We start from the raw sequence: 27,458 nt of genomic DNA, 5'->3' as shown, positions 1-27,458 counted from the left end.
GAGACACTTTGATGTGGAGGATTTGAGTGTTAAAAACCTGGAAGTCACACTAAGGTGAGAGTACTGATCTAAACTCAGATGTTTGGGTGCAAATGAATTCCAGTTCATTTACAGTGATATTTGTTGCATTTTGCTCTAAATGAGTCTTAAATGTTTTCTTTTTAGATTACTTATGCTTCTGTTGGTATAGGTTAAAAACACATTTTCTCTCAGAGAAGACGTAAAGCTTTCGTACTCTTCATATTAGTAAATGAGCCTCTATGTGGTTTAACGTTGCGCCCCTCCTGGCCAATCAGGGTGCTGCATCAGTTCCGACACCACCCCCCAGCGGCCGCACAGGCGCACTGAGCTCTCAACTGCCATTTTGTGGCAGAAGCCACTCTGCCAAAGCGGGTGAGGAATTAAAACAAACTGCGAGGAAACGTGTAGTTTTTCTCACGAGCTACCCAAACTTTGTAGCACAGCCTCTCTGCTTCCAGGCGGGATCACAGCAAGGAGAAACACTCTCAAACAGGTAAAGTGCCACTACTTTTCTGACAAGGGGGGAGTTTGCAGGATCTTTAACCGGCCTCTAGGTGTCACGATGGGGCTCTGGGTCCTGGCAACTCGTGGAAGGGTGTTTGTCTCCCTCTATCGTTTTTAAAAAATCTGCCGAAATATAGTAAAACGCCTGCGGATGGAATAACTGTGCGCACAATCAAACCTATACTACACGTAGTTGGAATTTTATTAGCACGGAAAAGCGGACAATGTGTCGAATTCATTGGAGAGTTCAGGCCAAGGCGTCCATTTTCTAGCCTCTTTGTCTCTTTGTCAGCTAGACAGACTTCGGCAGCATTGAAGTTAGTGTCCCATTTGTAGCTAGATTCGCCACTGCTCCTAAAGGCTATGTAATTATATATATATATATATATATATATATATATATATATATATATATATATATATATATATATATATATATATATACTATTCATGGGCTCTAATACTTGTGGATTAGCAAACAAGCACTGATTTTGTTTACATTAAACACGCAGGTGTGTGACGTCCTTGTTCTGTTTTGGTCAAACAAAGATGATTTGAATGTTTAGGACTAATCAGAATACATCTGACAAGGGTAAGCATCGCAAAGGTGGTCGGATTGTATGTATTGTTCGTTGTGGACTCATTCGGTTCAGGACCCATGATAATAAGACCCATCATAGCGCCCTTTGTGTTTCTCACAAACAGACAAAAACTGTGAAGACGTCGAAAATGGTGTCATAAGGAATCGTCTCGTCTGTGCCGAGGAAATCCGTTCGGGTTTACCCGCTGCTGGTGTATTTGAAGCTTCGGAACCAGTCCGTGAAGGCAGAGAAATGGATGAATCAGACGCTAACTTCGCCGCGGTTAGCCGCTGGAAACGCGCTAGCTAAGGGTGATGGAGGGCCTTCAATGCCCTGCCGCGTCTCAAAATGCGCCGAAACTCCCGGGAAGCCAAAAACAAAACACGCCGACGTTTACCGAATATGCCATTTTAAACTGGACCACCGTGGAAGTTACGCTGAGTTTAGAAAGCCTCCCCGGCGGCAGCGTCCGCCCGCGGAGACGGGAGAGCTTAGCTCGGGCTGACGCCGTCTCCCCGCAGAACAATCCTCCCACTGTTAGTCCGCTCGGTTACACAACTTCTCACTTCCTAAAGTCTCCCGTCTTCCCGCAGCGAGCCTTGCTCCCCGGGTCGTAGCTGGCCCGCGTGTGCTGAGCCCTGCCCGTCCTGCCCTGCCTGCTGGTGCTGCAGCGTCTCTTATTCTGAGCCCACCCAGAGCCTGATAGCCACAGACGGATCACAGCAGAGAGCTCCCTCTACGACCAGCCTCGGAGAGCTACAAAAATACCGTTGCAGCAAAGCAGGACTCGGAGGCAACAGCTGTCCCATCCCGGAGTCCTTCTGGGCTCCGTTTCTAGCTGGTGTCCGAGCACCTGGGAAGGAAGGCCCCGCACCAGAACCTGGCCAGCCTGCAGCCGTCCTGCTACATCCCCCCAGATGGCCATGGGAGGTCGCCTGTGATTTTTAAGAGGAACTACCAACATGTTTGCAGTAATGCTGCTCTGGACCAGACTGGTGGTTGTCATAATCAGACACATGTGGCTCATACTGAGGATGGTCACTGTATGGTTGTTCTTGTGTAACGTCTGCTGTTTTTCCTCACACATTGTTTCAGTTTTCTAGAGGTCTGACCTGCCACTCTGGCGTTCTTTGTGTTTGTTTAGTGCCAGCAAGTTTCTACTGGCATCAGCCTGGTTATAGGAAATTAAAAAAAGGCAGAACTGCAGATGTTCAGTGTTGAATAAACATAACAGGCTCCACAGAAAGAAAACCAGTCAAACAGACCCCCACCCCCCTCACACACACACCTGAAAAGCAGGCAGAAGCATCCATCAAATTCTTTTTTTAAACTCCAGGAGTCTTCAGTACTTCTAGTGACTGCTGCTATCAACAGAAACGCACAAACACCAAGATTCCTAGGATTTACATTTGCGTCCGCTGTCCCCAGCCCAGATAATGATGTTCTCGCTTATGGTTTTTGCTGCTTGTGATGCAACGATTTAAGTTTTTCATTTTTCACATTGTGCTTTAGCTCTAGACAGCCATGGATGGCGGGTCAACAGGATCTGTAGGGGAGGTGGATGCCCCCCCTAAAGACTTCCCATCCATTCAGGCCGTCCACAGCCAGGACGCCATGGTGGTGGATCTCCTTCAGCAGGCTGCTGAGGCTGGGGGTGTGGTGCAAGGACAGACTGCAGTGGTGCTAGAGCAAGGTTCGGCCTGGAATTGTTTTGCTTTCCCGCTGTCATGAGAATAGTTTGCGTTCCTGCAGCGGGTGAGAACGGATGTTGTTTTTCAGGTCATGTAGAAGGAATGGTAGCAGCAGCCCAATCCCAGCAGGCACTGCTGGAAGCTGGGGTGGGCGTTGGTGTCCAGCGTGGAGAGGTTGAAATGATGGTCATGGACTCTCTGGATCCCACCCTGATGCAAATGAAAACTGAGGTAAGCAGAATGCAAGGAGCTTTGTCTTTCAACAGAGTACATTTTGTGTGCTTCTGGTTGTTTGTTTATGCAAAATCTGTCAGAGAACCTTCTATAAAACACCCCAATCAAAGTGTATCTCATCTTTAGGTGATGGATGCTGCAGTTGGGGGGTCATCCACGACAGTAGGAGTGGTCGCAGGCGCAGGTCACCAGGCTTCTGTGACAACGGTGGACCAGACTCAGATCATCACCCTACAGGTGGCTTGATTCACTCTCCGTAGGTACCATCCATGTTCCCTAGGGAACGGTTGACCTCTGACCTTTCTCCGGCTCCAGGTGGTGAACATGGAAGAGCAAGCAGCCCTGGGTCTGGGGGAGCTGCAGCTGGTGCAGGTGCCTGTGTCTGCCACCACCGTGGATGTCCTGCAGCAAGGCACGTTTGTGGACAGCACTACGATGCCGAAGACCGGAGACCCAGTTATCTGTCACACGCTTCCTCTGCCTGAGGGCTTTCAGGTACATGGACACAGAGCAAAGACCCTGATGTGGAACTGTAATTTTTATGAATATTATGCCTCTTTCAACAATGCTTCCCCTATATAGAACAGCGGGAATAGCAGCTGTAGTCCACAGACACTTTTTGACTAGATATGCCCTCATCAGGCTTTTCCTGTCCTTACCAAATCTTCTCATTTTAAGGATTCAATCTCTAAAAACAGGAAAAGGCTGCTGCAGGTTCTTTGATAGAAATGACTTTTTAATTAACAAAAGCATAAAGGAATTTCAACATTAGTTCCATTTATGCATCAAATCATATGTCCCTAACCTTTATCTGAAGTTCTTTAGATTTTAATGTCTTCAATTAAAACGAAAACAGTGCGAGTACTTTAGGGTTATTCCAGCCGATCAGAGCCAGCCCACAGAACATTGGCTGGTTCTGATCTCTGGCAGATTGATTGGTGCATGCGTCTAAAGCCTGACGGGGGTCTGTTATTTTACTGTAGAAAAAGATCCCAAAGCCAACTTCAGGTTGGGGTCTCGTGGTTGTGTCCTAAACAGTCGCGGTTCTTTTAGAGTCTAAGGGACAAGGTTTTGTGTTTAAGGATGTATTCACTGTTCGGTGTTACCCACGCAAATGCTTACCATTTTACTTGGTACGGTGTTGTTTTAGGTAGTCAAGGTTGGTGCTAATGGGGAGGTGGAGACAGTGGAGCAGGAAGAGGGGGTAGAAGCCCACCATGAGCAGGACGAGGAGGATGAGGAGGTCGGACACCAGCTGTTGGAGGAACGGGATGAGCCAGTTCAGGCACCACATGAAGACCAAATCTGGGCTAAAGACCCAGACTATCAACCTCCGTCTGGAGTGGTCAAAAAGTCCAAAAAGGTAACTGTGTGCTCACTGCTCAGGATCAAGAACGTCTCTTTGGAACTGATCTTGCTGCTTGTGTAGGGAAAAAAGAGCCGTCTGCGATACGCCGAAGGAGACAAGGACATGGACGTCAGCGTCTATGACTTCGAAGAGGAGCAGCAGGAGGGCCTTCTGTCCGAGGTTAACGCAGAGAAAGTAGTCGGCAACATGAAGCCCCCAAAGCCCACAAAGATCAAGAAGAAAGGTATAATAACTACAGTAACCATTCAGTATAAAGAACTAAGTGCTAAAATTTTCACTTTGTTTTACCGAGGCCAAAGGAATGGTCTTTAGAGGGCCCTAATATTTGGTGTGCGTTTAGAAGAGTGGTGAACATTTTAATGCTTTATCGGTTCCGAGAATGGAGGCGGTGAACTAGCTTTCACCAAAGGTTTTTCCAGCTTCCTGCTGCCTCAGCGTAACGTGTGAACCGAGGCGATTGTCAAGTGATGCAGTCAGACTTGATTTGGAACGCGGTTAATTCTGATGTCAGTGTCCCTCTGTGAGAATCAGAGGTGATATCCTCTACTCCTAACGCATGGAAGGGGTTGATATTATTTCTGAACACTTCCTCATAGTTTCCTCCTGCTCTCTGAATTTGTTGGGGAGTCAGACGAGGAGAGTTAGTGTGTTTGATCAGCCAGTCAAGAAACTGGGTCACCTACAATAAAGAGCCTCACAGACTGTAAAAAGAGGACATGTAAATATTTTGCTTAATTGCATGGTCCACACAAGCACAGGGATTTATTTAATTATAGTTTAGAGGTTAAGTATCTTGATTCAAGATAGAAATAAAACAGTAGTCTTACTTTTGGCCACAGATGAGCCCTTTGAAAGGTATCCGCATGGTGCAGGGAGTTGGCATCATGGGCACTGCCTGGCATGTTGCAACTAATGCTCCAGAAACTTATGAGTGGAAAGGCAATTGCCATTTATGAATCAAAAATGCAATGATAACTTGTCTGGGGATAAATGATTCTCCATCAAAGTGTACCACTTGGTGAAAGAAAGACGTATCATGCGTAAATTTTGCTTCCACTCCTGCTGAGTGAACTCCATGAGTACCACCCGCTCCCACCAGTCTTTACTTCTCACTTTCATCCACTGGCTTCTGGTCGTTGGTGGACAGAGGGCCCGCAGCGCTACAGTTTGAGGCAGTGCAGAACTTTGAAGGATGTTTATTTCATTCCACTCTCTCATTGTGTAATGCAGAATGACCAATAGCTTGTGTTGCTTGGCCTGATGCCTAATTAGGCAGTTCAGTAACGTCTCAACTGTAATTAGTAGCTGTTGGGCATCCATCCTGGGCACTCAGAAGACAAACTCGTATACTTGCTTTGTTTGCTACTTAGTTCCACTTATTATATGGTTTTTTTGACAGAGCTTTGATAACTGAGCATGTAAGAGTGGTTCTATTCTGAATAAAGCCAGGGGCATAAATGCACATTATGGTCGGATTACTTGATTGCGTGCCCATATAAACGGTAAATCCAATTATGTTTTTGTTTTAATCCGAATACATTTCCATCCGATCGCAAACTTTGCTGTGTTTGTGGGCTGGACAGCAGAACAGTCCTGGGTGAAGAGGATGAAGAGAGCAGGGCTGAGGACACAACCCTACGCCGTACCCGTGTTAAGGATCAGTGATGCGGTTCAGGCTGTCCAGGCCAGCAGGGATGGCGTCCTTCATGTAATTTAGGAGGATCCTCTGGAAGCACTTCATGATGATGGGGGTCAGAGCATCAGGACGGTAGTCACTGAGGCAGTTAGCTTTTGGGGACAGGCACATTGACGGAGGTTTCAGGTCGGCAGGGACCATGGAGAGCTGCAGGGAGAGGTTGAAGATGCTCGCTGGTCAGCACATGATTTCAGCGTCCGACCTGACACCATGTCTGGCACTGCAGCCTTGTTGTCGATCTTCTTTAAGGAGGAGGTCACTTGGTGCAGCTGAGGACGAGCTGCATCTCTGGCTGAGGAAGATGTTCAGGCTCCCTGCTTCTTTGAGAATCAAAGCGTGCAAAGAAGCTGTTTAAGGTGTTAGGGAGAGCTGGGTAATTGCTGGGCTGCTGGTTGCTGGGCCTGTTGTCTGTGATGGTCCTGATACCTCTCCACATGTTGCTGGGTTGTTGTTGGTGAAGTGGTCCTCGACGTGCTGTGTTTTGCTTTTCTAAGTTCACTGTCCCTGCTGTAGGCCAGTTTGTCTCCAGATCTGAACTCCTGCTTTCTGCTCAGGAAACACTCTGATTGTCTTCGTGGGTAGGACAGCATCAGTGCAGATGTGAATATAAGACAACACAGATGATGTGTACCTTCCTAAGTCAGCGCCCTCTTTAAACTTTCCAGTCTGTGTGCAGTCGTCTAAAGCTGAGCAGTCCAAACCTGAATGGTTTTGATCACAGGTCTGGTTCTGCAGATCAGTGGTTTGTGGGCAGGGATCAGGTCCACAGAGATGTGGTCTGATGATCTAAAGTGAGGAGCAGCAGCAGCTTTATATGCTCCTGGGATGTAAACTTGATCTATTGTCTCTGGTTGGGAACTTAATGAATTTATGGAACTATGGGAGCTCAGACTTTAAATTAACATGGTTAAAGTCCCCAGCAACAATCACAGCAGCCTCTGGGTTATTATTCATTTGATAAAGCTGTATAGCTCCTCTAGGGCTAGCTTAGCATTAGTTTTCGGCTTAATATATGCAATGATAACAGCGCTGAAGTCTTTAAATGGTCTCCCTTTTTTGAAACACTGTAATTATAAGAAATGTGTTGTAAGACTTCTTTTTAGCTTTCAGCTGGCTTAGCAGGTTAGATTTTTATTTTCTGTGTAATAGCTCTTAACACTAAAGACTTGCATTTTAAATTTACAATAATAGCCTATTATTTTAACCTTATGTTTTATATTGTGCTTTGAAGCTATTAAATTGCTGTGGTATTTATTTGAGTTGTGTTTGCATTCAGATAACGAGTTCTGGTTCAGAGATATGCTGCAGATGCGGTGTTGAATAGCTCTGGGAAAAAATTGTTGCTGAAAGCACGTGTGGTGTGATTGTTGTTTGTTAGGAGTGAAGAAGACGTTCCAGTGCGAGCTGTGCAGCTACACGTGTCCTCGTCGCTCCAACCTGGACCGGCACATGAAGAGCCACACCGACGAGAGACCTCACAAATGTCATTTGTGTGGAAGAGCTTTCAGGACGGTGACTCTGCTGCGAAATCACCTGAACACACATACGGGTAAGCTCTGTGCTATTCAGACTTCAGATTTCACTTTTGTTTAATTTACTGGAGAAAAAAAACGTGTTCTCTGTGGGTCAACCGAGTTTGAAAGAAACATCCTTTCCTCTATCCCACTTTGATTGTCCAACATTTAGTGGATGAAATTGTCCAGTGACCGCTCCACCACAACAGTCAGAAGCGTTTAATCATCACTACCACATCCTCCTCAAAAAAGAGTTCTTCTCTCTCCCACCACCTCCACTGGGTTAAAGGGGAGTGCAGAAAAGTTGAATGTAGTCTGTCCAGGTGTTGTGTACATAGTTTTAGATTCTTTTTGGGTCCTATTTTTCCAGCCCTCCAGTTTTTTCAATTTTTTTTTAACAATCACATCACAATATCTGCTAAACAATTTCATGGACTGTCAGCTAACCAATTCCATGAATCCTCCGATATCTACTTCTGTGATTTTTTTCTATTTTTTTTATTCCAAGCTAAGTTTACACTGTCTCCCAGCATACTAAAAAATGGCCAAACGGGGGTGGAGTGGAATGTTCTGGGGGGGGTTGAGGTGTGAAACGCTCCCTTCAGATTTAAAGAGACAGTACCAAAATAAGTTGTTCTCAGGCTCCTCTGAACAGGAGGAATATGGGTGTAAATGAATGAGGAATTCAGACTTTTGCAGCGAGCATAACCAAGTTGCTCCCCCAGTAGCGTCTCTGTATCCGGGTCAGGGCTGACAATTTATCCACGATTTGGGAAGGGATGTCACATTTCCCTTGGTGTTGGACAGGGTGACGGTCTGTACCTTGTCCTAGGGTCGGGGCGTCCAATACTGCCGCAGCTGCCGAGTCTCTTCATCCTCAGCCTGTGGGGAACATCGGGTTGCTCAGTGGGAGATGGTGGAGCAGGGCCAACGAGCTAAGAGCTGATTTGTGGCGCAAACAGTGGAAGTGTTGCTTTTCATGCGGTATCCAAACACAAATGTGTAAAAACAAAGTTAGTCAGCTCCATAATGTGCACAAGCAAGGCAGAGAAATGGAAATGCACAACACATCAAAAAATTAGATGAAGAAAGAAAAAGTGGGCTGGTGAAACCAGGCTGCGGGAGCCGGAGGTGACGTCTGATTAACTGATTAAGTAGATTTAGAAAGCTGCGTCAGGCAAAATGTCTTATAATTATTAATATTAGTGTGACGGTGCAGCGCGGTTCATCCCGCTGACACGCCGCACGCACTCACACACACACAAACCAATTCACGTGCGCACACACTCATTCAGCTACGTATCCCTCTCCGTGTATAATTGCAGCCGGATCGCTTTACTTACTCACCTTGTTTTTTTTTAATGTCTTCCCTTGTAAGATGTGGCGCGACCAAGGGTGCACACTTGGCAACGCTCATGAATCAGAACTCATACATTTACACTTGAATACATACACACGTTTGCACTCACCCACGTAGTGACGTTTTGTCCGACTGTGGCTTCTGAGGGAAAGTGGGCGTAATACTTCCTGTTCCTTTTTCCTGTTGTTTATTTCTTCCCATAAAGGGAGTCAGTCTGCCAGCAAGCTTAATTGTATTTTTTTTTAACTAAAGAAAGTAGCTTTGGAATGGAAGCAGGATATAAATATATTGTTTTCTTGGATAAGTGGGTTTTTTTGTGTGTTATGTAATAAAACACAACCATCTAATGTAGAACAGATTACTAGATCAATGTGTGCTTCTGTGCTTTTTGTTTCCCTTGTTGTGTCTCTGTTCTGTCTTCTGTAACCCCAGTCGGTCGAGGCAGATGACCGTTCATACTGAGCCCGGTTCTGCCGGAGGTTTTTTTTCCCGTTAATGGGTGGTTTTTCTTCCCACTGTCGCTTTATGCTTGCTCAGTATGAGGGATTGCAGCAAAGCCATGTACAATGCAGATGACTCTTCCTGTGGCTCTACGGTTCCCCAGGAGTGAATGCTGCTTGTCGGGACTTTGATGCAATCAACTGGTTTCCTTATATAAGACATTTTTGACCAATCTGTATAATCTGACCCAATCTGTATAATATGATTGAACTTGACTTTGTAAAGTGCCTTGAGATGACATGTTTCATGATTTGGCGCTATATAAATAAAATTGAATTGAATTGAATTGAATTAAAATGAATGCTCAATTGTTGGCAGATTTAATTGTAGGGCGGGGCTTAGGACTTATAAGAAGAGCTGCTGGCCCTATTGAGTCAGTCTGGCCTGGTTACAGAGAAGGTAACGTTGCTGTGCAGCCCAAAAAGGTATTTTTTTTCCCTGAAAGGAGATCATTTTTTTTTTCGATTTTTCCTGCTGCTCTGTATTTAATTTTGGGAGGTGTGAAAATAAAAATCATCACCTGAAGACATCGACATGCCCTTGATGATTTTTCCATAATTTTGGAGTCAAGTTTATGTGGTCAAGGCCCGCCACAGGGGCTGTTAGCAAGAACCCGCGACAATTAGGTAGTGACATTGTCAGAGCAGAGGTCCGAGAACAGTTGTTTTGAAGCGTCATGGATGTTTTCCACGTTCATTTTGTCCATGCAGGGACTCGGCCACACAAGTGCACAGACTGCGACATGGCTTTTGTGACTAGTGGAGAACTCGTGCGTCATCGTCGCTACAAACACACGCACGAGAAACCGTTCAAGTGCTCCATGTGTGACTACGCCAGCGTGGAGGTGAGCTGAGCTGAGCTCCTGTCTGCTGGACGCGCATTGTCGAGGAAAGGAAACCGACTGTGTGTTCGCGTGTCTGTTTCTGTAGGTGAGCAAACTGAAGCGGCACATCCGCTCACACACCGGCGAGCGGCCCTTCCAGTGCAGCCTGTGCAGCTACGCCAGCAGAGACACGTACAAGCTGAAGAGACACATGAGGACTCACTCAGGTCAGTCTGACTCACTGATGGACGAACCTCTGTGTTCCTGATTCCTGTTTTAGTCATCGCTATGGTAAAACATTGCTTTAGTTTCTTTGTGTGGCGTTAAGGAATATTTGAATCTAAATGAGGAGTATTATGTATTGTGTTGATTTTTAACCACAAGCAATACTTGGGCTACGTTCACACTGCAGCCTGAAGTGACCCAATTCCAATTTTTTTTCTTTTTTGCCCATATGCGACCTGTGTCTGATCTTTTCATGACAGTCTGAACAACACAGATCGGATTTTTTGACCCAGGCCGCTTGGATATGTGGTCCTGAATCCGATATGTATCTGATCTTTTCAAATGCGACCTGTGTCTGTACGGCCAGGTCGCATTCAACCGACCTACACATCATTGATACTTGACAAATGTCACTAACGGTGGACCTGGCTATGCCAAAGAGGTTGGCTATTGTGCGGTAACAAATACCTGTTGCAAGTCAATTCAGCCCCACAGCAACGCGTTTACTCGCCGCTATGGACACCAAAGATGTGTGCTTTTACGTGACAGCGCTAAAGAGAGCCGTTCAGACGCACATAAAGGTTGCCTTTGTCATTCGAAAATTATGAATGAAGTCCGTATCAGTAAAGCTGTTCACATCGCTAAAATTTGGCTCTCTTCTTTTTCGATCTTCTTAAAAAGATTGCGTTGGTAATGTGCTGGCTCTGGTTGGAGAGTAACGTAAAGAACGCAAGATACGCTGCAGCATTACGATCCATGTTTACTTCCGCAAACACTGGGCACGCTTGCTACGTATGACGTCATTGCGTCCTCTAATGCGCATGCGGGACACTTAGGTGTATGAATGCAGTTCACACAGGAGATCGCGTACAAGTCGCATATATTTGGAAATGTTAACGGCCACGCAAAAAAATCTGATTTCACAAAAAAAAATTGGAATTGAGCATCAAGGCCTGCAGTGTGAACGTAGCCTAAGATGTGTGCCACAGTACGTTAGGCGACTGCACTGTGTTGTAATCTGTATACCTTCTCGTTGTTGTTGTCAGGAGAGAAACCTTACGAGTGCTACATCTGCCATGCCCGATTCACCCAGAGCGGGACCATGAAAATGCACATTCTGCAGAAACACACAGAAAATGTGGCCAAGTTCCACTGTCCACACTGCGACACGGTCATCGCACGCAAGAGCGACTTGGGTGAGGAAATGCAGCCAATGCCTGAGCTGGAACGGGATGGGATTTCTCTTTCCCTGTGGTCACGCGCCTTTGTGTCTGTGCAGGGGTCCATCTGCGGAAGCAGCACTCATTCATTGAGACGGGAAAGAAGTGTCGATACTGTGACGCAGTTTTCCACGAGCGCTACGCTCTGATTCAGCATCAGAAGTCCCACAAGAACGAGAAGAGGTTCAAGTGCGACTTGTGCGACTACTGCTGCCGCCAGGTTGGTGTGCACACATCCATCTGTATGTAGAGTTTCCGTCATTTAAGTCCTCGGTTAGATGAAACAGAAAATGGGACAAATGTCAAATCTTTAAGCTGCTGGGTTCTCCAGGATTTCCTTGGTTGTGTTTTTTCAAACCGTTTAAACCTAGAAGTAGCAGTTCCTTAACTTTTGGGCTGATGATGAAGATGGAGCAACATAAAGTCAATACAGTGGCTTTTCATTTTAATAGCACATTTGCATTTAGGTTTAGTCTGAGTGATTTTAGTCACATTTTGTCATCTGTGCTTTTATAGCTCTTACTACATTTTAGGTGACTAGATTTAGTGGAAATTTACTTAACCCTTTGAGGTCCACACCAAGAAAACTCCAATGAAAAAAAAATTTATTTGCATTTTTCAAACACCTTTATAGTTTTTAAATCACAGGCCTCTACCAAACTGTTGAGAATTCCATTTATGGTAAAACTTCGCATAAAATTACTAATAACAAATAATTATTAACACTCTTTTAATCTTATTTATTCTAGTAACAGAGTAGGAAGAACAGACAAAAAAGAGTTGTAATGCATCATAACCAAATATAACTGCAGTTTTGAGGTATTGGATCACCCTTATTTAGTATCAATTATTATTATTTCTGGTGATATGCAATAAAGCTCTGCTGGTGGGCATATGTCAGCAGGGTCATAAGTCAATAAGGGATGTAACAATTAAGAAAATGCATGTATATGTGATCAATTCACTGTACTTTACAAAAGAAAGTATTTTCCAACTACATTAGTTTTGTGTCTCTGCCCTTATTATAAATGGATAAATCAACCGTTTGGTAACATGTGTTTTTAGAAAACTATTTAACCCTCATAAGATTTGCCTTTCATTATAATATTACTTTAGAATGTTCAATAAAGCCTCTGATATTGTTCCATGTTGAGAAAGTTTGCTTATCTTTAAAAATTTTGACAAAAAGAGCTTTCTTTTTTTTTAGCATTTTCATCCCTCTCCTAACCTCCTGTGTGGACGTTTTTTAAACAGGTCAAAATTTCAATTACACAGTGCATTCTAGTGGAGTTTTTGAGTATTACAAGTCTAAACCAATTGGTAGAAAGGACATAATAAGGTATGTCAATTTCAGTGGATGCCTGAGTTAGATATAAAGCTTCAAAATATGCTCTACCAATTTATTGAGCAGAACGCTAAATGGTTAAAATTCACTCAAAGGCTTTCGTCTGAGGCTTAAAATATACCAGGCCACAGAGGATTGCTTTTGCAGAAAATAATTCAATTTCCATACGTATTTTTCTTTTTAATGATTCTTTTATTTATATATATGTGTGTGTATGTATATATATATATATATGTGTGTGTGTGTATGTATGTATATATATAATATATATATAATATATTATAATATAATATATATATATATATATATATCTGTATATGTAGATGTCTATATGTATTATCTATGTATATGTATTATATCTCTCTGTGTCTATTATATATAGATCTCTATATTTCTGTTCTCTATCTATATTAATCTCTCTCTCTCTCTCTTTATCTTGATATCTCTCTTAATCTATATATCTTCTCTTCTGTTATATATCTATCTGTGTTCTTTGGTCCTATTATTGTGTATATATATATATATGTGTGTATATATATATATGTGTATATATATATATATATATATATATATATATATATATATATATATATATATACATATATATATATATATATATATATATATATATATATAGGAGGAGGAAGGTGCTAGAAAGGTTCAGGGTGCAGCGGCCAGAATTGCACCCTACTGACAGTGATTTATTTGTGGAGTTTATGACGTGTACACAGAGCCTGAATCCCGTGACGTTTCAGCTAGTTTAAGCTGGTTGTGCTGGAGAGGCTACGCTAGTGTCTGTCTTAGCGGCTCTGATATGACCAACTTTTCATTTCCAGCAGGCTGGTGCTGTCTCCGTTTTCATCCTGTCCCTGTATGCGCTGCCTCTGTACAAGAAAGGGGGGTGGGGGTCTGCAGTCTTTTTTGTTTGTTTTGTTTAAAAAAAAAAACAGCCTTGTTTTTTTTTTTTTTTTTTGTCCAGAAAATGCAAGCTTTCTAAATCATTCTAAATATGACAACAGCACCCTCTGCTGTTTGGTCTGTACCTTCAGTCAGTACTATGATTAATACTATTATTGATCTCCTAAAAAAGTACAAAACTTAAACTAACTAAAGCTTTAATATTAATCGCTTGATATTATTTTGCCATATGAGGTTCATAGCTAGTTAACAAAAGCCTTTTATGTTGTTGTCGTTTAATATTATATAGACCAGTTCATTATTATTGTTTTGATGCGGGTTTTTCACGCATGCGCGCCGGACTGGTAGGCAAAAGGCGAACACAATGGCGGACGCAAGCAGAGAAACTGACGAGTTCTCCACGTATTTTTCTTCTTTAGATAACATATCACAGGATCATTTTAAGAGTAAGTTGATGGTTGATGGTATCAGATTGCCAGATACACACAGCAAAAGCCTGAAGGGACGGAGCGAGTCTGTGAAATGCTGGCCAAGTGTTCCGTACCGCGACATATACAGCTGCCTTATAAACACGCAGGCCAGTACACACGAGAGAGCATGAAAGCCATGAAACCACTGGACGGCTACAATTATTTTATATCGGGACATAGGCACCAGCAACTCCCGCAACCCTATGAGGGATTAAGCGGGTCAGAAAATGGATAGACGGATGGATGTTCAGACATATTTGTGTAACAGCAGAAAGCGGAGTCGGACATAGACTGCGCCTCAGCAGAGAGGAAGACCCGCCCGGAAGGTTAAAAAAAAATTTTCACTACGGATTATTTTGGTGTTTTTTCTTGTTAAAATGGGTGGGGGTGTCGGCGACGTTGCAGCGTAAACACAGACGTACTAGCGCGCATGAACAGGGGCGTAATGCAGCCGCTGTCTGGTGCACATTATTGTACACTGATTGCACGAAGAAAACAAAAATGATGCGGCGTGCTGCTGCTGCAGCGCATCGACTCCGCTTCTCCCGGCCCCGTCTAGCGATCGCCACCTCCCCTCCACCTCTATTTAAGTAGAACAATGACTAGTGCAGAATTAAGTTGTATTTACCGGAGATGAAGTGTAGACTGCAAATTCTGTTGTGGTATGATGGCTCCCACAGTCTATTGGGATTGTCTGCCTGCGCTCTTTTCATTGAAATTATCCATTTCTTTCTTCGTCCTTCGGTAAACGACAGAAACGTACATCCGACGATTTGGAATGCCTCTGTGTTCAACCGGGGGTACAACAAGTCGTAGGCATTGTTTAGATTCCAAAAATAAACTAACTAAAAGTATGCTCTAATTCACCCGTTTTGTCATGTAGTAGACGAGAACAGTACTGGTTTTGCCTACCCGCGGGACCCGGATGTAGCACTGACGTCACGTGTGAACTGGTCTATAGTTAAAAAAAAGTGCAGCAATGTTGAAACAGTCTAATTGTTAGAAACCATTGTTATATGTTTGAAATTCACCCATGTATGTGTTACACATTTTAAAAGGGATTGTGGGTAATCTTCAGAACGGCCATTTTGTTGGGATGGGTGGGGGGCTGAAAAATGTTCCTTCTCCAAAGATGAGCACAACAAACACCATTTGAGAAGCGCTGCACTATAGTAAGAACGAACATTCAGAACAATTTTCTCAGCATTAACTTGAGCCATATTTGATAAAAGTGGCATGAGAAATAAGGGTGCTACGACCGTCATGGTGACAGATGTTCATTCAGCATCAGAGCAGCATGGTGTTGTTGATATGACTCGATGCATAGCAATGGCGCCTGTGTGTGTACATCATTATTTATAGAGGCAGGTAGGTGATGTCCAATCCAGGATATCAATGCATGGGGCCACTAACTACCCTCCTGACTGATGAAGTACATGAAGCCGAAAGGATTTGTGGAAAAACGGCAGGATTTATTTGGACTAGTTACCAAAGAAGGGTTCGGTTTAGTCCTGGAACCAAAAGTTTGGATGAGTTTCAAAGATTTCAATGTTTAGGACCCATAAGATGACAGTATCGTGGTTAAGGTGAAGACAAAGACTGGGCTGTGATCCCTTATCGCATAATGTGCCACATTATCATTTTAGTGTTTTGTGTTAACCACTACAACATGTAATAATGTTATAGCGCAGCAGAAACTACTACAAAATGACTTTATAGATAACTTTTCCCAGTGATCATTACAAAATCAGATTTTAGTGATGCGTTATTACCTTTTGAAATCCCAGTTTATTTTGTTAGGTAATGCGGCATTACAGCGTTAAATGAACATCTCTGAAGAAAACCTGCATTCACTGCAGCTTTGTCCAGCCACAATCTGATCTTGGGACTCGCAGAGAATTTTCTTTATGCATAAAAAGATCCCTCATATTTACAACAGATGAATTGTTCCTCTGCATGTAGGTTCTGCTCAAAACGCTTTAAGACCATCAGTCGTTGGCTCACTTGTCACACTCAGGATCCGGTCACTAACAGTGAGAGCCATGTTGAAGGTCTTGCCATTCAAGCCTTTATGTATGAAATGGCCTTATTCAGAAAGGTGGTGTAACATCTATAAGAAGAATTCTCTGGATCAGGAACAGTAAAATCTAATGCTGACCTACGCTGTCCTTAATGTAATCTCTAGGTTTTCTCTGTTTGCTCCTCTGCACATAAAGTAGTAGCAGTCAGAACATGGTCACTATCTCAGACCTGCCCTGTTTATATAATGAGAGGAAGGTTTAAACCCATCTTTTACCATCCAAATAGTCACAGCATTTATGTTCTGGTTATCTGGAATAACCTAACAAAAACAACACCTTCCTTGTTATACACTTGTGATTGCTGAGTGCTTCTCTTTTCTAGGAGCGGCACATGGTGATGCATCGTCGGACCCACACAGGAGAGAAGCCATTTGCGTGCAGCCAGTGTGAAAAGACCTTCAGACAGAAGCAGCTGCTGGACATGCACTTCAAACGCTACCACGACCCAAACTTTGTTCCCACAGCTTTTGTTTGCCCCAAGTGTAGCAAGACGTTCACACGCAGGGTGAGGATACTCCTGATCATGCTGCAGAGAAATGTTATGTCATCTACAAGATGATTGATAAGCTGCAAGTTCTAAAATAATCTAATGGTGTGTATTTTCCACCTTTAGAACACCATGGCTCGTCATTCTGAGAACTGTAGTGGGGAGGTGGAGGAGTTTGAGAATGGAGCTTCCACCCCAAAGAAAGGGAGGAGAGGAAGAAAGAGGAAGATGAGGAGCCGTAGGGATGAGGACGATAGTGGTGAGTGTTTTTTCAAGTTGGATGCCAGTAGTGGCATGATGCCATGTTTGCTTCTCTAATTCCTGTCTTTTTCATCATTGTCATTCAGAGGATGAACTCCCTGAACAAGACGAGGGCGACGATGAGGGTGAGGATGAAGCGGCATTGCTTCAGGAGGAGGAAGAGGACCTAGAAAGCATGGAACTAGAACAGGCCCCTGCTGTTATCCCGGTTGTTGCTCCCGATGAGCCTCCGGTGAAGAGGAAACGGGGCAGACCCCCAAAACACCCCAAACCTCAGACTCCCAGCAAATCTGGGACAGCTGCTTCTGGTAAGCAACACCAGCAGAGATTATTAGAAGGCAAGAACTGCTAATAACATTGGCAACATGGAAACTTTCTAAACTTTAATCTAGAACAGGGCAATATAACAATCTTGGATCATGAAGGATTAGAATATGCCGATCTACCTGGGAGGTTGAATAGGGTAAATTAGCACAACAAGCAACCAACTCCAACCTGGAAAGTTCTCGTCAGAGCTTGCCGTCTAATTACATCCAAATTAGACTGTGTGCGTAACAATGCTACATGCTAAGTTAACAGTATGACACGGATGTTTAAGAGCAACATAAAGCTGACGTGCATCAGGGAAGTTATAACCTGCCCGGACAACAGCCCTGTAAGCTAGCGCTAGCTGTTATTAGCTCCATGGACAGGGTTCTTTCGCAGTTCGTTTCCTTCGAGCTGCACCGCACAATGCTTCGCTGCATGAATACATACCAAAACAACATATGTGCATGTGTTCAACCTTTGTTGTTTATAAGTTAATGTTTTAATTCATTTTTAAGTGGTGCAAGAGTAGCATATAGTTTTCACTGGCCTAGACCGGCTTCTTGTGGCTATTAGACTGTAACCTGTGTTTGAGTTGCAAGATCGGCTAAACTATCAAAAGAAGTGTGCCTTATATTTCAAAAAATATGGTAAGTGTCATGCACTGGACTGGATAGTTGACCACTATCCGGTGTCTCAGGAGGGGAAGCAGTGCAGTACCAACACTGTTTATAGTGGTCGTGGTGTGCTGCTGACCTCGACTCGGGACGTCGTGTGTCGGTGGGCGGAACACCCACTTTATCCCACCAACATGTCATCCATTGAGGAAGCAGAGCCTGAGGACTCTGGGTCGGGTTCTCCCATCTCTGGTGCTGAGTTCACCGAGATGGTTAAAAAGCTTCTCGGTGGCAAGGCCCCGGGGGTGGATGAGATTCGCCCTGAGTACCTTCGGGTTCTGTATGTTGTGGGGCTGTGTTGGTTAACGCGACTCTGAAACATTGCATGGACATCAGGGGGCAGTTCCCCTGGATCGGCAGATCCAGGCAGTGGTCCCCCCTATTTAAAAAGGGGGACTGGAGGGTGTGTTCCAACTGCAGAGGAATCACACTCTTAACCTTTCCTGGAAAGGGTTCTGGAAAGGACGGGCCGTTGGATAGTTAAATCTCAGATTAAGGAAGAGCAGTGTGGTTTTCGTCCTGGTCGTGGAACACTGGATCAGCTCTATACCCTCAGCAGGATCCTGGAGGGTGCATGGGAGTTTGCCCAACCGGTCTACATGTGCTTTCTTGATCTGGAGAAGGCATTCGACCGTGTCCCCCGAGGGGTCCTGTGGGGGGTACTCTGGGAGTATGGAGTACCGGGTGCTTTAATAAGGGCTGCTAGGTCTCTGTATGACGGGTGTCAGAGCCTGGTCCGCATTGCCGGCAGTAAGTTGGACAGTGAGACTTGGACTCCGCCAAGGTTGCCCTTTGTTACCGATTCTGTTCATAACTTTTATGGACAGAATTTCTAGGCGCAGCCGAGGTGTTGAAGGGATCCATTTTGGTGGCCTTATGATTGCGTCTCTGCCATTCGCAGATGACGTGGTTCTATTGGCTTCATCAGGGCGTGATCTACAGCTCTCACTGGAGCGGTTCATAGCCGAGTGTGAAGCGGCCGGGATGAGGATCAGTGCCTCCAAATCCGAGACCATGGACTTGAGCCGGAAAAGGATAGAGTGCCTTCTCCGGGTTGGGGAGGATGTGCTGCCCCTAGTGGAGGAGTTTAAATATCTTGGGGTCTTGTTCACGAATGAGGGGAAGATGGAGCGGGAGATCGACAGGTGGATTGGTGCGGCATCTGCTGTGAAGCGGGTGCTGTACCGGTCCGTTGTGGTGAAGAGAGAGCTGAGCCAAAAGGCAAAGCTCTCGATTAACCGGTCGATCTACGTTCCTACTCTCATCTATGGTCACAAGTTTTGGGCCGTGACCGAAAGAATGAGATCCCGGATACAAGCGGCCAAAATGAGTTTTTTCCGTAGTGTGTCTGGGCTCTCCCTTAGAGATAGGGTGAGGAGCTCATTCATCTGGGGAGGACTCAAGAGTAGAGCCCCTGCTCCTCCAAGTCGAGAGGAGCCAGTTGGTGTGGCTCAGGCATCTGGCTAGGATGCCTCCTGGACACCTCCCTGGTGAGGTGTTCCGGGAATGTCCTACCGGGAGGAGACCCAGAGGGAGACCCAGGACACGCTGGAGGGACTATGTCTCTCGGCTGGCCTAGGAATGCCTTGTGATTCCCCCGGAGGAGCTGGCTCAAGTGGCTGAGGAGAGGGACATCGGTTGGAAGGGAGATGGATGGATGGATGGGTCGTGCACTGTGGTGCCAAGCCTGCATGGGCCCATATGCTTTACTAATAAAAGGAAAAAAATGCAAAAATGTTCCTTTCATGCATCCATCTTAAGATTCTGTCTTTGGATAAACAAAACACATCTGCATTACCTCGATTTATGCATTCAAATAAAGAAAATCTTAACTCGGAGCCAGTGTTGTAGTCCGAGACTCGAACTCGAGTCCGAGTCATTAGCTAAATTTAGAGACTCGTGACTTGACTTGGACTTGAGCACTGATGACTTGAACTTGGACTCGGACTCCTACATTCAAATCATTCTGACTCGGAAATTGAGAAAAAGACTCAACTTTTTTTTATATCATTTGGCTATAATTTTAATATGTCATTAGAATATTATTTGGTGTATGATTTTAATATCTAAATTATTAGTGCAATGGAATGTTACTGCTTCATGTCATACATCACACGTCACGGCATGTTCCTACAACGAACGTTAATTTTCACTGCGGCATTGATCAATAAGGACTCGACTTGGATCAATAGTGACTCGACTCGGACTTGACTCGGATGAGTAGTGGACTTGACTCAGACTTGACTCGGATGAGTAGTGGACTTGACTCTGATTTTTTTTTAATGACTTGAACTTGACTCGGACTTGAACACTGGAGACTCGAACCTGGACTCGGACTCGAGGCATAGTGACTTGACTACAACACTGCTCGGAGCACAAAGGATAGTAAAGATCAAAGTGATACTCATATTTCGCCACATTAAGGTAGAAAAAACCCACCAACTCTCTCGTCTTTAGGGAGACCTTTATTCCTTCCACTGCCAGAGAGAGGCTACTAGGTCTGATCTGGGCCCAGAGGGACCGCTGTTTCCCAGGTTAATTTACATTTCAGTCTGATATTCTTCCTTAAATTGAATATAGTTTCTGCTTTCATACAAACGTCCTGCACGCACCTATCTGGTGCATTCGCTGGTGTGTCGTTTCGCTGCTTCTCTGGCTTCATTCTTGCAGCGGAGCGTTGCATGGTGCAGCTAGAAGGTGTTTTTCATCAAGCTAATAACAGCTAGCACTAGCTGATGTATGGTAGGTTTATAGCTCTGCTGATGCACAATCAACAGCTTTCCTGACTTTTGTATGTTGCTCACAAAAACTAAGGCCCATTGTTGATGACTCCTCATTCTTCACAAACTTTTCAAAACACCTGGATTGCTCTCTATTTATTGGGTGTGACCTCAACTTTATAATATGGGGGGTGGGGGGAGGCAGCACCTCAGGGTTCGTGGGGTGGGCTCTGGTTGGGTGGCCTGTTCGGTTCATGTTGGCCCGATCTCCAGGTGGAAGGGCCCATCGGTCGTCCGGCGCTAAGCCCCCATCCCCAACCCAGCCCAGAGTATGAACCGGGTAGGTCAGGTTGTGTTATTCCCCTCACCCATCCTGATGATGGGGTTCACCTCTCAGTCTCGGGTAAAAGTGTTTGCATGTGGGGGTACTAGGGTGGAACGTGTGAATGTTTTTTTGTCTTTATATATGGTTGGGTTTGAACTTCCCCCTCTCCTGGGACATGTCAGGTCTCCACTGGGTGGGGAGCCCATCCCCCCATCCTGCTCCCCTCCGTTGGCTGGCCCCTTGACCCGCTGGTGTGTTGGTGGTCCTTGGTGTACGGGGCTGAGTGCTCAGGTGTGCGCCGGCTGACTCTTGGCAGCTGTTTTGTGGGGCCTGGAACCAGAGACTCTATCAGGGCCCCAGCCGGGTGGTGGGGCGCCCCTGGGCCTCGGTTATCTGAGCCCATAGCTAGATCTGCTTCGGCGTAGTTGACTGCTGGTGGAGGCCACGGGCTCATCACCTCAGCTCCCGGGGGCTTCGGCACTGTGGCAGTTGGGGGGGCGTTCCTGGGGCCCTCCTCTGCTCCCTGGGATGGGAGAGGCAGCTATCCCTGTGTTGGTCCCTCTTAGGCTCCCTTGCTCTTGGGATCCTTTTGGGTGTCAGGGGTTCTGGTTCCCCTGGCATCTGCCTCGGCGCTCTGGGGGGCGGGTCTTTGGCTCCTCACAACCACTATTAAACTTTTTTCTAATGGATAAACCTTACATACAAGTGCACTCTCACAAATAATTACATTTTGTATTAAATAATATTGTGTATACTTCAGTGATTGTATCAAGGCGTTGGTTGTTTGTTCTTGTAATACTTTATTGGTTGGTTTTGCTGTTCTTTCTCTTTGTAGGAGTGGAAGAAGACTGAGGGGATATTATATTGTTCTCTCATTTTCCTCTTCTCTTTTTTTCCACCTTTTCTCCCTTTTAGCATTTTGTGTAATCTTGTTTTTTCCCTCTACCTTCCCGTTTCTGTGTCCATTGAACATGAAATAGTCCCAGAATAAATCTAATAAAGCTTCTTGCTCATATAAATTAAGCAGAGCACTATGGTGAAAGCCGTAAGGCTCCACTTGTGAAAGTAAAATCTGTTGGGCTCTCTTTGGCATTAAGACAACAATTCTTAATGCTACATTGCCAGACAGGACACTTGGAGAGAAAAAGAAATGAAAACTAAGGTTATCCCTGCTTCTTCTATTCTGTTTAGAGCTCAATAAGCCATTTGGGTGAGAGGGGAAACGGCCTAAAGAAACAAGAGAAACCATACCTGCTGTGGTTGTGTCAGCTGTCCTATAACATGAAAATTATTTCACACCAGTGACTTCACCTTGGAAAGCCTTAAAACGCTGGGATGTTTATATAGATTTTATACAATGAGATGCAGTTTGCTTCCAGGCCCATGAAGGGAGTGGAAAATACAACTGTGACATCACTGAATACCTGGAGGAGGCCACGTGTGGCACTTATTTGTCCATGTTCTACCAACTTCATTAAAGGGCGTTTAGCACAGTTTAACCTAAGTTCTGACCTTACGAGCCAGATTTTAGGATGCTGAGAATCTGCTGATGGCAAAGAGTAGCTGGCTCACCACAAGGCTGTGTGCTCACAACCCTGTTCTCCATTTTAGCTGCGTTTCCTCAACAGGAACTTTTTCAGGAACCACAGTAGTTTTTTTGAGGTAGTCTTGTTCCTCCTGTGGTTCCACTGCAGGAACCTAGGCCTAATCAGACAAAAGCAGGTGGCAATCTACTCTCAAAAGGATCCAATTAGGAAGATAGCACTTTTAATATGGACTCTGAACTTAAAGTGGTTAATATTTAAACCCAGCCCCCCAGGATCAAACTCCCTTTGTTTCACAGTTTGCATTTAAACACAATCGCAGAGGAAATGAAGGAAGCACATACTTCTGCTTTCATTGTCTCCACTGATACAGAGAGAAAGGCTATCATCACTGGCATTTTAAAAGATTTTACCTAGTAAAGTTAGAATGTTTTATGCTATTTCTGTCCTGAGAGATTAAGGCAATCAGTGTGGCTCAGGACTGTTAATCATTCACTGATTTAGAGTTTGAATGGAGGCGACACTGTTGCATCTAAATGTGTTTGTGTGGTTACAGTCAGTTCTTAAAGACACATGTTTCCAGCTTTAATTACTAAAGATCTGAGAAATATTACAAACTTCTTCAGTGTTACCAGTGATTTTAATTCCATTTCAGAGCTTACACGCTTTGAAATTGTCATAAATGTATTGTAATCCTGACTGTACTCCAACAAAAGTATTCATCCCCCTTAGCTTTTACCTGTTTTGATACATTCTAACCTGTAATTTAAATGTTTTTATACATTAAAGAAAAATAAAAAATAAATTAAAATCTTATTTTACGTGACAGGTTTGCACAGAATAGTCAAAGTTGGCAAAGTGAAATGAGAAAAATATGAAAACAGAACAAACACAAAAACTGAAAATTGGCATGTCCATATGTATCCAGTCTGCTTACGATGAAGCCCCTTCTAAGTTCTGGTGCAACCAGTTAGATCCAAAAGTCCCATAATTGGTGGAAAGTTCACCTGTGTGCAGCCTAAGTGTCACATGACCTGTCTATAAACACACCTTTCCTCAAAGACCCCCGAAGCTGAAGTCCTATGAAGACTAAGGAGGTTAAAAAAAACATATGGTCAGTAGTGGAAAGTATTGAAAGTAGTGGGTTCGATTCCATCCTCCTCCCCTGCCACTTACCAGTGTGCCTCTGTGCAAGGCACATAACCCCAAGTTTCCGCCTAGTCTGTGTGTGACTGAGTCTGACTCTTATGCCCCTTTTCCACGCCGTCTCTCTTTTCACCTGACGCTGTCATTTTCTGAGCACCTGCCATCTTCCGTCCCCCTCCCTGGCCCGTATGACTGGAATAGCCCAGTACGCGGCTGTTTTTTTAAGCTGAATGTGTGCTAACGTACGCATTTGTGTGTTTTTCAGTTGCCGCCACGATTCAGGTGGAGGATGAACTAACGGGCGCAGTGGACAACATCATAGTGAAGAAGGAGGAGGTGGATGCAACGAGTCCTCTGAAGCAGGGAGGGAACCTGACAGTGGAAGAACGGGTGGGAGGTGATGACAGGGTGGAGACGGTGGAACTGTCTGTGAACGAGGAACCAAAGGCAGCTGCTGCTAATGGAGATCTCACACCAGAGATGATCCTCAGCATGATGGACCGGTGAACACAGACAGACTCCTTTACAGAACAGCCTAAGATGGAAGCTTCATTTAAATTCCTGACCCTACACCATGCATCTACTTAAACTCCTGTACTGATCCAAGCTAAGACTGCTCTCTGATCTTTAAGGCTTTTCTCCAGTTGAATGTGTTCTGAATGAATCTGCTCGTTTTTTGCTACTTCGTCCTACTCAAAGCCACATCCTGTGTCTGTCTGTACCCACACATCTTTCAGTTTATGTGCACGCACAACCCCTCTGTGCCCTCACTGCCGTCAGAAAACATCATTTGACAGAACTTCACATTTCTCTAATTCTTTTTACACATGCACTCAAAGGCCACTTTATTAGCTACACTCGTCCAACTGCTCGATAACACAAATTTCTAACCAGCCAATCACATGGCAGCAACTTAATGCATTTAGGCATGCGGACATGGTCAAGACGATCTGCTGCAGATCAAACCAAACATCAGAACAGGGAAGAAATGTGATTTAAGTGACTTTGAACGTGGCATGGTTGTTAGTGCTAGACAGGCTGGTCTGAGTATTTCAGAAATTGTTGATCTACTGGGATTTTCACAACCATCTCTAGGGTTTACAGAGAATGGTTTGAAAAAGAGAGACTATCCAGTGAGCAGCAGTTCTGTGGGCACAAATGCCTTATTGATGCCAGAGGTCAGAAGAGCATGGCCAGACTGGTTCGAGCTGATAGAAAGGCAACAGTAACGCAAATAACCACTCGTTACAACCAAGGAATGCACAAGAGCATCTCTGAACGCACAACACGTCAGACCTTGAGGCAGATGGGCTACAGCAGCAGAAGACCACACCGGGTGCCACCCCTGTCAGCTAAGAACAGGAAACTGAGGCTGCAATTCGCACAGGCTCACCAAAATTCGACAATAGAAGATTGGAAAAACGTTACCTAGTCTGATGAGTCTCGATTTCTGCTGCGACATTCAGATAGTAGGGTCAGAATTTGGCTGTCAACAACATGAAAGCATGGATCCATCCTGCCTTGTATCAACGGCTCAGGCTGGTGGTGTAGGGGATATTTTCTTGGCACACTTTGGGCCCCTTAGTGTCAACGCCCCAGCCTACTTGAATATTGTTGCAGACCATGTCTATCCCTTTATGACTACAGTGTACCCATCTTCTTAGGGCTGCTTCCAGCAGGATAACGCGCCATGTCATAAAGCATGATTCATCTCAGACTGGTTTATTGAACATGACAATGAGTTCACTTTACTCAGATGGCCTCCACAGTCACCAGATCTCAATCCAATAGAGCACTTTTGGGATGTGGTGGAACGGGAGATTTGCATCATGGATGTACAGTCGACAAATCTGCAGAATCTGCATGATGCTGTCATGTCAATATGGACCTCCAATACGGATTCTCTGAGGAATGTTTCCAGTACCTTGTTGAATCTATGCCACAAAGGATTAAGGCAGTTCTGAAATCAAAAGGGGGTCCAACCCGGTATTGGCAAGGTTTACCTAATGAAGTGGCCGGTGAGTGTACAACAAGAGCAGTGTGTAGTTCTGTAGTTGATCTTTCAAATCAGGCCGAGGGCAGTCCCCTTGTATTCTGACCCAAACAAAGAGAATTTTTCACCATAGGAACCAGCTGAAGGAAGAACCTACATTTAGATAAAGCATGTCTGCTTTTTAGAAGCAGGGCAGCACCGGTCCACTGAGACTCGTGATCAAACAATGCAGAATCTCCCGCCTTAGAAAGTTTATAAGAACTACAGTCCTCTTCCTTCAGGCCACAGACTGAAGGAGCTACTGCTTCCTGCTCTGACTTCACTGTGAGAACACAACAGTGTCGGTATCGGGGGGCTTTCTAACATATCAACACATTTCCAGTTTTAACCATCTTCACTGTTGCACACAAAACTTGTCCCGGTACTTGTCCTACATTGTTCCTTCGTTAGGTTTAGTTTTACTTTGCCCATCCACCCATGCCTGGTTACCGTTGCTCTGTTGTTGGTATGTAGATCAATATATCTTCTTTACTTGGAGAAGAATAGCGCCGTGTAACCTGGAATTATCATACAAAATAATTTTGGCTTTTGTTCTTTGCTAGCGGGCTTTATTCTCCCATGTTTAGGTCTCTTAGTATGTCCGTGTCCACCAATGCAAGTTGTTTGGACCACGTTGACATACGCACTGGTTTTCAGGGCTTTTTTTATTTTTATTTACAATTGGACTGTGGTGTTTCACTCAGACATATACAGTTTTGGAGAGGCCTCGCAGGGATGACAGGGCATTGGTTTGTTGGGCACATTAGAGAGACCATTATAAAGATGATCTCCCCACATTCGCATAGTTCTTTCGTCTTTGGCTCATGATCTTACTCATAGTTTGACTGTTGCCTTCGACGTGCCCAGTCATTTCGATCAGACATTTAGAGTTCCACTGGGCAGGGATATATGATGGCATTTACACCCAGCTTGGTGGTTTAGCAAATGGTAAAGTGTGAAGATGGAATCTGCCATGAGGAGGAGCTGATCTCAAGGTCTTTTCTTCATATTAGATCAGGGATGGGCAACTGGCGGCCCGGGGGCCGCACACGGCCCGCGTCATCACTCAGTGCGGCCCGCGAAAAGATCAATAATAATTTAATAATAATTTTCTTTAAAAAGAAAGGAAAAAAAACTTGTAATTATATGTTTGACCGATAGAGGGTGTGCCGTACCCAAACAATAGCAGGCACGGGCTGCTTTGCAACAGCGAGGAAGAAAGTCAAGAGCCATGGCCACTAGCAGTGGCATAAAAGGAAAATTTGACCGAGAAAGTCAAATTTTTCAAACAAAATGGGAAGAAGTACGGACATGGGGAATTGCATGAAACTGCAAAGCTGTGTCTTAAGCGGAAGATCAAACGTGCATCTACACAGCATCGCGTTCACAGACCAGTGTGATGCATTC

At 44.6% G+C, this 27,458-nt stretch overlaps 1 protein-coding gene across 2 annotated transcripts; it reads left to right on the top strand.

Annotated features, from left to right (window-relative positions):
- The first annotated feature begins 234 nt into the window (after positions 1–234).
- On the top strand, positions 235–26,800 carry LOC105919267 (transcriptional repressor CTCF). 2 transcript variants are annotated; one of them, XM_036145348.1, is made up of 16 exons: positions 235–514; positions 2,619–2,799; positions 2,886–3,028; positions 3,158–3,268; positions 3,347–3,526; positions 4,182–4,394; positions 4,461–4,623; positions 7,475–7,645; positions 10,182–10,315; positions 10,401–10,521; positions 11,566–11,715; positions 11,799–11,959; positions 16,876–17,058; positions 17,167–17,299; positions 17,388–17,609; positions 24,285–26,800. In XM_036145348.1, the coding sequence occupies exons 2-16, from the start codon at positions 2,631–2,633 to the stop codon at positions 24,524–24,526; spliced, it is 2,496 nt and encodes an 831-aa protein (XP_036001241.1). In that variant the 5' UTR covers positions 235–514; positions 2,619–2,630; the 3' UTR covers positions 24,527–26,800. The 2 variants fall into 2 exon arrangements, with proteins under 2 accessions (XP_036001241.1, XP_036001242.1); XM_036145349.1 differs by having other exon boundaries at positions 1,700–2,799.
- Positions 26,801–27,458: the final 658 nt, after the last annotated feature.

This window comes from Fundulus heteroclitus, chromosome 2, assembly GCF_011125445.2.
Source record: "Fundulus heteroclitus isolate FHET01 chromosome 2, MU-UCD_Fhet_4.1, whole genome shotgun sequence".
Taxonomy (NCBI): domain Eukaryota; kingdom Metazoa; phylum Chordata; class Actinopteri; order Cyprinodontiformes; family Fundulidae; genus Fundulus; species Fundulus heteroclitus.
Note: the sequence above shows the minus strand (reverse complement) of the source record. Positions and strands in the feature narration are given on the sequence as shown.